The sequence below is a fragment of the Ovis aries genome, chromosome 5 (genome assembly GCF_016772045.2).
Source record: "Ovis aries strain OAR_USU_Benz2616 breed Rambouillet chromosome 5, ARS-UI_Ramb_v3.0, whole genome shotgun sequence".
In the NCBI taxonomy this organism is placed as follows: domain Eukaryota; kingdom Metazoa; phylum Chordata; class Mammalia; order Artiodactyla; family Bovidae; genus Ovis; species Ovis aries.
Genome location: NC_056058.1, coordinates 49,601,400 through 49,613,190, shown reverse-complemented (window position 1 = coordinate 49,613,190; position 11,791 = coordinate 49,601,400). Strand labels below are relative to the sequence as shown.

General features: G+C 43.3%; 3 protein-coding genes and 1 pseudogene across 7 annotated transcripts in view; all 4 read right to left on the bottom strand.

The window, feature by feature from the left end:
• The window catches only part of LOC105611202 (protocadherin alpha-2-like), a 179,299-nt gene that overhangs the window by 112,101 nt on the left and 55,407 nt on the right, over positions 1-11,791 (bottom strand).
• Positions 1-11,791, bottom strand: part of LOC101122274 (protocadherin alpha-C2) — a 204,419-nt gene that overhangs the window by 144,398 nt on the left and 48,230 nt on the right. The window lies entirely within an intron of this gene.
• On the bottom strand, positions 2,527-5,053 carry LOC106991169 (protocadherin alpha-10-like). Its single transcript, XM_042249425.1, is given in 4 exon segments — positions 2,527-3,680; positions 3,683-3,994; positions 3,997-4,326; positions 4,329-5,053. Coding segments are annotated over 4 exon segments (2,379 nt in total). The 5' UTR covers positions 4,912-5,053.
• Positions 7,226-10,662, bottom strand: LOC105615370 (protocadherin alpha-10-like; annotated as a pseudogene).

Here is an 11,791-nt window from a genome sequence, read left to right as displayed (position 1 = left end):
TCGTATCTTTTCATTCTATTTTCACAAATTCGTATCTTTATGAACTTTCAAAGACACATCATGTTTCTTTTGTATATAATAATCATTGTCCATATGCAGTGCAGCATTTTCTTGAATGGCAAAGCACCCAGAAGTAATTCCTTCCAACCATGATTGCCATTAGCTAAATTTGAAGATAACTTTCATATTTGTATAATACTGAGTGTACTAGCATTTTGTTGGATAACGAATTTAATTCTTCAACTTCTAACACAATTCACTCTCTTCATCATTATCTTGATATTAAATAAACCTTATTCAGACACTAATTTCAATCATCAATTCTCTGTCAGGTATTTGCAACTTCTAAATGCCAATCATCACTGGATGCAGAGAGAAGGTCACAGGCTTCAACATCAGAAATTCCTCTCTTCTTATTCCTAGTCTTCAACTTACTAGCTGTGTGGCTTAGGAAAATAATCTAACCTCTCCATCTCAGTTTCACTTTGATAACATTCATAGAAGATCAATAATAATATGGTGGTCACATGAATTATGATATATGAAGTGCCTAGGATAGTACTTTAAGGACAGTGAATGTTTCATAAATGGCTGTTACTCTCAGAGCTCACTTTAGCCACCTTGTTTTCATAATGTTCAAGACCAAAATTGGCTCTTTGGGAAAAACTGTTACCTATAGAATGGTGTCACCCTATAAAGCCTTTACTACTGCTACTGCACAGGCTGAGCAGTGTTCCTGTCTTTAAGGAACAGAAAAGTGCTTGTATTGAGAAGTTACTTATAGAGGGGAAGTTTCAGTTTTTATACACATCTTACATGAGCAAAAATCTTAATTATGATTTTAAATAAAATAATTTTATACTTTGATTTCTACTTTCAGAGACTTCATCTTTGTCATATTTATGTTTTTCAAATACCCCAAATATAGAGTTTTGGCATTATCTAATAATTTTGTGTTTCAATAGTTTTTCATTGCCTGTGGTAAAATATTTTATCTCAAAATTCTTGGAATCAAATATTCAGTAACTGAAATTCTCAATTAATACACCTACACTAACGATAAAACCTGAAGTTTCTCCTTTTCCAAAAGGAAAACTTAGGAGTTTTGTCTGATCTAAAGGATAATTTCTTTAATTATATTTTTATTTTTAAAGAAATCAATAATTTTGAACTCTTACAGTTATTAAGAGCTGGAAATAGAATATTTATGAATATGAAAATTTATAGAAATGAGGGTCAATTAATTCACTGATGTATGTATGCTACTAAATTCTGATTTTATGGTCCTATACCCCTCTAGAATGATTCTAGTGTCAAAGTCTATTCAAATCCTGATTTTAAGAGTTACTATTCTTACAAAACATAATAAAAATTTAAATGAGTTCATTTATCCATCCATAATAGCAATGTTCAGTGTGAGCTATCAATACTATCTGAAGTTTAAAAATAAGTTTATCATTGATTAATCATCTCAACACAAGATAATGATATAAGGTAAATTCCATTGCTGTTAATGAGCATTTTTGAACCAATTAATAGCATAAATGTCCCAATATAAATCTCCAATAATGAATAAAAAGTAGTGTAGTTAAGTTACATCTTGTCAAATAATAAGAATGTACTTTCCCAAGCAACTCATTAGAGCTATTGCATCTAAAACTTCAGTTGGATAAGAGTTACCTGGAATGCTTGTTAAAATACAAATTTTACTGGTAATTTCAGAAATTTGAGGTGATGTCTGGGAACCAGAATGTTCAGTTTTGAGGCTGACCACAGACCCCAGTCTGCCTGGATACCTCTATGTTTGTCTGCATTCTTCTATAAATCTATATAGTGCCCACTCTGAAGAGCTATGAAGAAAAGTTTAAGATCATGAAGGGATTAAGGGAGGCAAAAACTTCAATCGTACTTTAAAAAGGCTAAAATTCTACCTACTTTATGAAAGAAGCATGCTATTGATTATAAAGAAATGAAATTATTTATAAAATTAAGCCACCTTAACAGCCCATGCCTGACAGTAATACAGAAATTTATAGAAAGGTAAGAATTCTAACATGTTTAAACTCAAATTAACCAAATTATGGAACTATGAATTATTGCAGAAAATTTGTAAAGGCACAAATTACTGATTGGAGGGTACAAATAATATAAAGAATAAAAATTATAAACAGAAAGAATGAACTTGCTGCAAAATTGAGAAGTAGAATATTTGAGCCTCACCCACATGCTCCATTTCCATCAGTGATGCTTTCCTTCTTGGCTGACTTAGCCTTGCTTATTTACAGGAAGCTGTGACAGATCTACTTGTCATTACTATTATTATTTCCAACAACTAAATATTCTCAAGGTGTTTAAGAAGATTGCGGTGAAAAGAAATAAAATGACTGGATTTCCATTCTGCTTTAGAATAAGCCATCACAAGAAAAAGACAACAAATATTTCCAAGCAATGGACTTGTAGTAATTTGTTGGTGAACTACTACGTGATTGACATTAATAGGCATGATACATCCCAGAATTACTGTACTTACATTCTCGCAAAACTCCTGTTGGTCTCCAATATCTTACAAGAATTCAAACCTGGGGGAACACTAGGACTGAAGGCGATGAGGTCGGTCTTGGGCGGCCCCTCCCCAGAGCACACCCTCTGTCGCCTCTCCTGTGAATAAGACCAGCTCCCCACCGCGCTGGAGCACACCAGCCTGGGCTTCACCGGCCCGCACGTGCCTTCGCTGGGCGGCGCAGAGCACCGCAGCGCCGTGTACAGCAGCAGCGTGAGCACAAACAGGCTGGACACCGCGCAGATGGCGATGATCAGGTACACGTTCACATCCACTAACGCCGTCTCTGCACCAGCTGCACCAGACAACGCCCGCGAAGAGGCCTTGGGCGCCTGGCCGCTGTCCTCCAGCGACAGCAGCACGGTGGCCGTGGCCGTCAGCGCCGGCTCGCCGTGGTCCTTCACCAGCACCAGCAAGCGCTGGCGGGGCGCGTCCGCCTCGTCCAGGGCGCGCGTCGTGCTGATCTCGCCAGTGTACAGCCCCACGCGGAACGGGCTGCGTGCGCCACCCGCCGCCAGCTGCAGCTCGTAAGACAGCCACGCGTTGTAGCCCGAGTCGGCGTCCACCGCGCGCACCTTCGCCACCACGTGGCCCGCGTCCACGGACCTCGACACCACCTGGCTCACCGCGCTGGGTCCTCCACCTGGCCCGGGCGGCAGCAGCGCGGGCGCGTTGTCGTTCTCGTCCAGCACGAATACCTGCAGGGTCACGTTGCTGCCCAGGGGCGGCACGCCCGCGTCGCGCGCGCTCACCTGGAACTGCAGCAGCTCCAGCTCCTCGTGGTCCAGCGGCTGCAGCGCGTACACCTTGCCGCTCTCCGCGTGCACCGACACGTAGCTCGACAGCGCGCGCTCGCCCACCCGCCGCTCCACCAGCGAGTAGGACACAAGCGCGTTCTCCTGCGCGTCCGCGTCTCGCGCCGACACGGTGAAGATGTGGCAGCCGGGCGGATTGTTCTCCTTCAGGAACACGGTATACTCTGGCTGCGAGAACGCGGGCGCATTGTCATTCACGTCGGCCACCTCCACGGACACGCTGGCCGTGGTGGACAAGGAAGGCGAGCCCCCGTCCTTCGCGATCAGTGTTAGAGCATATTCTGACACTTTCTCTCTGTCCAGGAACTGTCCAGCACTAGCGAATAGTAATTCTTGAAGGTGGACACGAGCTTGAAGGGGACATGGGGTGTTAGTGAGCAGGTCACCTGGGCATTGCTACCTACGTCACGGTCGGTTACCCTGATCAGAGTGATGACTGTCCCTAGTGGAGCATCCTCTGGAATAGAAAGCAACAGTGACGTCACTAGTAACTCCGGAGCATTATCATTGATGTCCAAGACTTCTATCAAGACTGTGCAGTGACCAAACATTGGAGGATTTCCCTTGTCAACTGCTTCTATTTGAAGTTTCCATAATTTAGTTTCTTCGAAATCTATTTTCCATTTACTCTTATTTCTCCGCTGTTTGAATCTATGCGAAAACAGGCTTCTGTATTAGAGGATACATCAGTTGCAAAGGAATAAATAATGTGGCCGTTTGAACCCTCGTCCAAATCTGAGGCGTTAAGTCTAATAATCAATGTGCCGTTTCTTGCATTTTCCAGTAATTTTATACGATGAACTGCTTTGTCAAAAACTGGGGCGTTGTCATTTGCATCCAGCACTGTGATGTTTATCTTTACAGAGCCTGTCAGTTCAGGTTTGCCCCCATCCGTTGCTTTGAGCACCAAGAGAAGCTCTGAAGCGACTTCTCTGTCTAAACGTTTTTTAGTACTAGTTCGAGCGGTTTTACCTGCTCATCGTTGCTCGGTACTTCCAGAGAGAAATACTCGTTGGGGGTCAGTCTGTAAGTCAACAGAGCGTTCTCCCCGATATCTGCGTCTGAGGCGCCCTCTAGTGAAAAATGAGACTCAAGAGCCCTAGCTTCGGAAATAAAGAGATTTCTGTGTGTCGCTGGGAACACAGGAGGATTGTCGTTAATGTCCTTCACCTCCACCTCCACATGGAACACCTGCAGCGGCCGGTCCACGATCACCTCCAGGTGGATGCTGCACTCCGCGCTCCGTCCGCACAGCTCCTCCCGGTCGATCCGAGAATTCACAAACAAAATGCCATTCTGCAGATTTACCTCCAGAAGGTCCCCGCGGCCTTTGGATGCCACCCGGAACAGGCGGGGCACCAGCTCCGCCAGCTCCAGCCCGAGGTCCTGGGCGATGCGGCCCACGAAGGTGCCGTGTTTGGCCTCCTCGGAGACTGAGTAGCGGACATGATTGCTCCCAGTCTCCCAGGCTGCGAGAAGCAGAAGTGAGAGCAGGAGGCGCCGGGCTCGCCGGCCACCAGATCCTGTAGCTAACATCGCTCCTGGTTAGTAAATCACATTTCCTGAGTAGAAATATGTAGTCCTTTCGAGATCTTTCTTTTGAGTCTTAGTCCTGATATCCCAACTAATCTTAACAATATGGGTGTGTGTATAGTCTTTAAAGCACCGGAACAGTGACGGGTCTTTCTGTTCCGGGAATGATCTTTACTTTTTTCCGTTAAAACAATCCTCTCCTTGGAGAACAACGACATCCTGTGGGTCAAAGTGGAAGTGCGTTTGGCGTTCGTACTATTTCTTTCACTTACTTGGCTTCTTCCTTGATTCCTTCATATTAGTCTGCTTTTGTCAGCCTTTAATTCTTTCATTTCTTGTGTGTGACCACTAACTCTTTAAAGGTGGTTTGGTTTTAGAAGTTAGAATTCCAAGAAGAGTTCTATTTTTGATACAGTCATCTAAGAGAACATACTACTGCACTATTACGTATATGAACGTGAAAAAAATCCGTGTTAAGTTACTAGTGATACGGTTTTTTAAAGATTTTCAGAACTTGATCATTTTGAATGGCCTCTTACTAAGTTTATTTAATTGCTAACACTATAATTTTCTACTGCTTAAACCTTATAATGTGTTAAATTACTCTAAACATTTAGTCCAGTTGTGTACAAGATAACTCAAAATGCCAACTGTCTGTTACCTTCTCAACATGATGATGTTTCGAATCAATGCTAATATGAAACTTCTAAGTTGCCCAAAAACTTATTTGCTCTGATGTTAATGAATTTACCAAATACTGACTCCTGGAAATATGAAACATGTTTATCTTGGTCTCATTTAAAAGTTTTTTTCAATTACTAAATTTGCCCAGGGTGAATGTCGTCATTTCCATCCTGAAGGACAACTTAAATTTGTGTTATATCCACTGTTATCTGTAAAAATAATCTTTCTAATCCCCCTAAAACCATACTGATCAGAAATCCAAATTATATTTGTCACTTTGTTCATACCCATTTTATTCCAAAATTGGCTTAAGGAGACTAGGGTGTAAAGAGCATTCTAAATATCATGTAATCACTCAGTTTTGTTTTCCTCTTTTATCTCAAAATTTTTTAAAACAATGAAATCTGCATAACAACTATTCATTGATTGCAATAAAGCTTATCAGTGTTGTTTTAGAAAAAATGTTTTACTCATTCTCAAGATTGATAAGGAGCCAACTATCCAATATTTGACATCTTTCCAGGAAGAGAACAGTCATTTGGAAAATCCCATTTCTCCCCTTAAAAAAATTATAAGTAGTTATCCAAAGAAATCTCACATTTCATGTAAAAGTGAGCTACAATATTTATCCTGAACACTTTATAAACTAGTGAGTCAATAATTATAAATCTATGCCAAAGATTTTTCATTCTAATTACTTCTCTTTTATTAATTGTGGAAACCATATATTCAAGACCAACATATTTACCTAAAAGACAGCAGGAAAATTTTAGCATATAGGTGTGACTAAATTCAGAAAGAGATATGACAAGAAAATAAACCTCTGCATGTTTGCTGATAGAAATACTCCAGTTCCTACGGGAATGACTGCATGCTGAAGATCTGTTCCACTTTTGGCTTAAAGAGTTGCTTCACTGATTAAGAACATATGAATGATAGCTTTTAAAGCTCCCACATTCCAAGGCTATCATATAGCTAAATTACTACAATATATTAATAAACCTGTGGGTTCTTCACTCATCTTGAAACAGGCTATCACAAATGCTAAGCCATTGAGAACCAGGGATACTAATAATTTGCCTCATTTTAATGCCATCTAATACAGAGCACATTAAACAGAGTTATAAAAATAAGATGTTATAGTTTCAAAACAAATGGACTAACTCCTTTTTGGCAAGAATGTTATAAGCAATCCTTGGGGATTTCCCTAGTGGTCCAAAGGTTAAGATTCAGTAATTCCCCAGCAGCAGGCTCTGGTTCCATCCCTCCTGGAGAAATTAAGATCCCTCACTCAAGCTGGGTGGCTCCCAGGGGGAGGGGGTGAGAGTAATCCTTGACTCAGGAAATTATTATGACTTCATTCTAAAAATCAGTCCTTCTGAATTGAATGAAAGCAACTGTCCACAGAATTGTTAAAAATATTTGTGTAGGGCTTCCCTGGTGGCTCAGTGGTAAAGAATCTGCCTGCTAATATAGAAGATATGGGTTCCATCCCTCCTCTGGGAAGATTCCACATGCTGCCAAGCAAGTAAGCCCATGCACCACAACTACTGAGCCTGTGCTCCAGAGCTCTGAAGTGGCAATTACTGACCCACGTGCTTCAACTACTGAAGCTCATGAGCCCAAAAGCCTGTGCTTTGCAAAGGGAATTCACTGCAAAGGGAAGTCACTGCAATGAGAAACCTATGCACAGCAATTAGAGGGGAAGCCCTACTCACCACAACTAGAGAAAAGTCTACACAACAATGAAGACTCAGTACAACAAAATATTTTAAAAGATAAAAAATATATTTATCTTAACAACAGAGCCACTGGAAGATATTGTCCCATTAAAATGTAAAATCAGTATAAAATAAATAAAAACAAAAATGAAAAATATTTTTAGTCCAAAACACTTAATTCCATTGATTAGGACATATTTTATGAACTATCTCCCAGTCTACATACTCCAAGGTGTAAACACTAAAGTTCAAGTATGCATTAAAAGTTATGTTGCACTACACATGTTCTTTATTTAAGGAGCAAAACCCAGTTTTCCCACAAAGGGAGTTGATCATAGCAGTCTTTCTGTTAATGCAATAGGGTCATTTCAAATTTTAGATTTAATAATAAAGTACTTTTCTTACAAATATTTGTAACATAAAAAGATACTGGTTTTTGGAAAAAACATCAAAACCTACAACCTACACCAAATATTTGTACTGGAAAATATAAATGAATTTACTATACATGGCATTTACTAAAAATTGAAGTATCAACCAAAAGGTGATGCAGAGGGTACTGTAAAAATACAAAGTGAATTTTTAGAAGAAAAAAAAACAATATTACAAAACTTATTACAAGAAATGTTTGAGATATTTTATAGAAATATAAGTTCTTTAGACAAAAGATAAAGATCCTGCAAGAAATATATTTGAGGCGGGAAAACGGGGTAAAATAAAATATTCACGCAGCAAAGCATGACAATACAAAAGCAATAACCCACCTTGACAGAGTGGTCGCCTCCAATGGACTGTTCTTCCACTTCCACCTCTGGTTGCGGACACGGCGGAAGACTGGGACTGAAGGCGATGAGGTCGGTCTTGGGCGGCCCCTCCCCAGAGCACACCCTCTGCTGCTTCTGCTGAGAGTAAGACCAGCTCCCCACAGCGCTGGAGCACACCAGCCTGGGCTTCACCGGCCCGCACGCGCCCTCCCTGGGCGGCGCCGAACACCGCAGCGCCGTGTACAGCAGCAACGTGAGCACCAACAGGCTGGACACAGCACAGATGGCGATGATCAGGTACACGTTCACATCCACTAACGCCGTCTCTGCGCCGGATGCACCAGACAGCGCCCGCGAAGAGGCCTTGGGCGCCTGGCCGCTGTCCTCCAGCGACAGCAGCACGGTGGCCGTGGTCGTCAGCGCCGGCTCGCCGTGGTCCTTCACCAGCACCAGCAGGCGCTGGCGCGGCGCGTCCGCCTCGTCCAGGGCGCGCGTCGTGCTGATCTCGCCGCTGTACAGCCCCACGCGGAACGGGCTGCGTGCGCCGCCCGCGGTCGGCTGCAGCTCGTACGACAGCCACGCGTTGTAGCCCGAGTCGGCGTCCACCGCGCGCACCTTCGCCACCACGTGGCCCGCGCCCACCGACCGCGCCACCACCTGGCTCAGCGCGCTGGGTCCTCCGCCTGGCCCGGGCGGCAGCAGCGCGGGCGCGTTGTCGTTCTCGTCCAGCACGAACACCTGCAGGGTCACGTTGCTGCCCAGGGGCGGCACGCCCGCGTCGCGCGCGCTCACCTGGAACTGCAGCAGCTCCAGCTCCTCGTGGTCCAGCGGCTGCAGCGCGTACACCTTGCCGCTCTCCGCGTGCACCGACACGTAGCTCGACAGCGCGCGCTCGCCCACCCGCCGCTCCACCAGCGAGTAGGACACCAGGGCGTTCTCCTGCGCGTCCGCGTCTCGCGCCGACACGGTGAAGATGTGGCAGCCGGGCGGGTTGTTCTCCTTCACGAACACTGTGTACTCGGGCTGCGCGAACGCGGGCGCGTTGTCGTTCACGTCGGCCACCTCCACGGACACGCTGGCCGTGGCCGACAACGAAGGCGAGCCCCCATCTCTCGCAGTCACCACCACCTCATAGTTCGCCACGCTCTCGCGATCCAAGACTCTGTCCAACACGAGTGAATAGTAATTCTTGAAGGTGGGCACTAGTTTGAAGGGGCTTTCAGGTGTTAGTGAGCAGGTCACCTGCCCGTTGGCACCGGAGTCACGGTCGGACACACTGATCAGGGATATGACGGTACCTACTTGAGCATCCTCTCGCACCGGGAGAGCCAAAGAAGTGACAACCACCTCAGGTGAATTATCATTTTCATCCAGGATTTCCACTAGGATGGTGCAGTGACCAACCATGGGTAGGTTTCCTTTATCTGTCACATCTACATGAATTTCGTAAGTGTTACTATCTTCGAAGTCAATGGCATCGTTGATTCTTACTTCTCCCGTTCTTTCATTAATTAAAAATTTCCTTCTTATGGTGGGGTGGAACCAAAGAGCTAAATGAATATATTACTTCCTTGTTTATCCCTTCATCCGCATCAGAAGCATTTAGCCAAATGACTAATGTCTGGTTCGCTGAATTTTCATACATCTTAACTTCGTACACGGTTTGGTCAAATACAGGTGCATTGTCATTGGCATCTAACACCAGGATCAGCAGAGTAACAGATCCGGTAAGTTCAGGTTTGCCTCCATCAGTTGCCGTTAATAACAACCGAAGCTGAGGGTTTTCTTCACGATCCAGCAGTTTGCTTAAAACAAGCACTGGTAATTTGCCTTTGTCCTTTTTGTTTATAATATCAAGAGTGAAAAACTCATTTGAACTGAGTCCGTAAGTAAGCATTGCATTCTCTCCAATATCCGGATCAGATGCGCCTTCTAGAGGAAATCGAGAGTCAAGCGGTTGAGATTCCAGAATTGAGAGCTTTTGTTCTGAGGTGGAGAAAACCGGCCGGTTGTCGTTAATGTCCTTCACCTCCACCTCCACGTGGAATACCTGGAGCGGCTGTTCCACGATCACCTCCAGGTGGATGCTGCACTCCGCGCTCCGCCCGCACAGCTCCTCCCGGTCGATCCGAGAATTCACAAACAAAATGCCATTCTGCAGATTTACCTCCAGAAAGTCCCCGCGGCCTTTGGATGCAATCCGGAACAGGCGGGGCACGAGCTCCGCCAGCTCCAGCCCCAGGTCCTGAGCGATGCGACCCACGAAAGTGCCGTGTTTAGCCTCCTCCGCGACCGAGTAATGGACCTGGCCGCTCCCAGCGTCCCAAGCTGCAACAAACAGAAAGGAGAGAAGCAGGCGCCGGGTGCTCAGACCGCTGGGTCTGTAGACCAACATCATACCCTTCTTCTGTTTTACAAATCAATAACTGGGTCGTGTAGAACACACCCGCACGCTCCGAATTTTCCTATTCCATATCTTACATTCAATTTTATCGAAATGACTGAGATCTCCGAATGTAGCTCCTTCCTCGTCCTTGAGAAACAGCATTATGAGTCTGTTCTGAAAAGCCATTTTTGTGGAAGACAGCGACATCCGGTGGCTTAATGTGTAAGTACAATTCCATGAGTTTAACAACTCATTCGTATCTTTTCATTCTATTTTCACAAATTCGTATCTTTATGAACTTTCAAAGACACATCATGTTTCTTTTGTATATAATAATCATTGTCCATATGCAGTGCAGCATTTTCTTGAATGGCAAAGCACCCAGAAGTAATTCCTTCCAACCATGATTGCCATTAGCTAAATTTGAAGATAACTTTTCATATTTGTATAATACTGAGTGTACTAGCATTTTGTTGGATAACGAATTTAATTCTTCAACTTCTAACACAATTCACTCTCTTCATCATTATCTTGATATTAAATAAACCTTATTCAGACACTAATTTCAATCATCAATTCTCTGTCAGGTATTTGCAACTTCTAAATGCCAATCATCACTGGATGCAGAGAGAAGGTCACAGGCTTCAACATCAGAAATTCCTCTCTTCTTATTCCTAGTCTTCAACTTACTAGCTGTGTGGCTTAGGGAAAATAATCTAACCTCTCCATCTCAGTTTCACTTTGATAACATTCATAGAAGATCAATAATAATATGGTGGTCACATGAATTATGATATATGAAGTGCCTAGGATAGTACTTTAAGGACAGTGAATGTTTCATAAATGGCTGTTACTCTCAGAGCTCACTTTAGCCACCTTGTTTTCATAATGTTCAAGACCAAAATTGGCTCTTTGGGAAAAACTGTTACCTATAGAATGGTGTCACCCTATAAAGCCTTTACTACTGCTACTGCACAGGCTGAGCAGTGTTCCTGTCTTTAAGGAACAGAAAAGTGCTTGTATTGAGAAGTTACTTATAGAGGGGGAAGTTTCAGTTTTTTATACACATCTTACATGAGCAAAAAATCTTAATTATGATTTTAAATAAAATAATTTTATACTTTGATTTCTACTTTCAGAGACTTCATCTTTGTCATATTTATGTTTTTTCAAATACCCCAAATATAGAGTTTTGGCATTATCTAATAATTTTGTGTTTCAATAGTTTTTCATTGCCTGTGGTAAAAATATTTTATCTCAAAATTCTTGGAATCAAATATTCAGTAACTGAAATTCTCAATTAATACACCTACACTAACGATAAAACC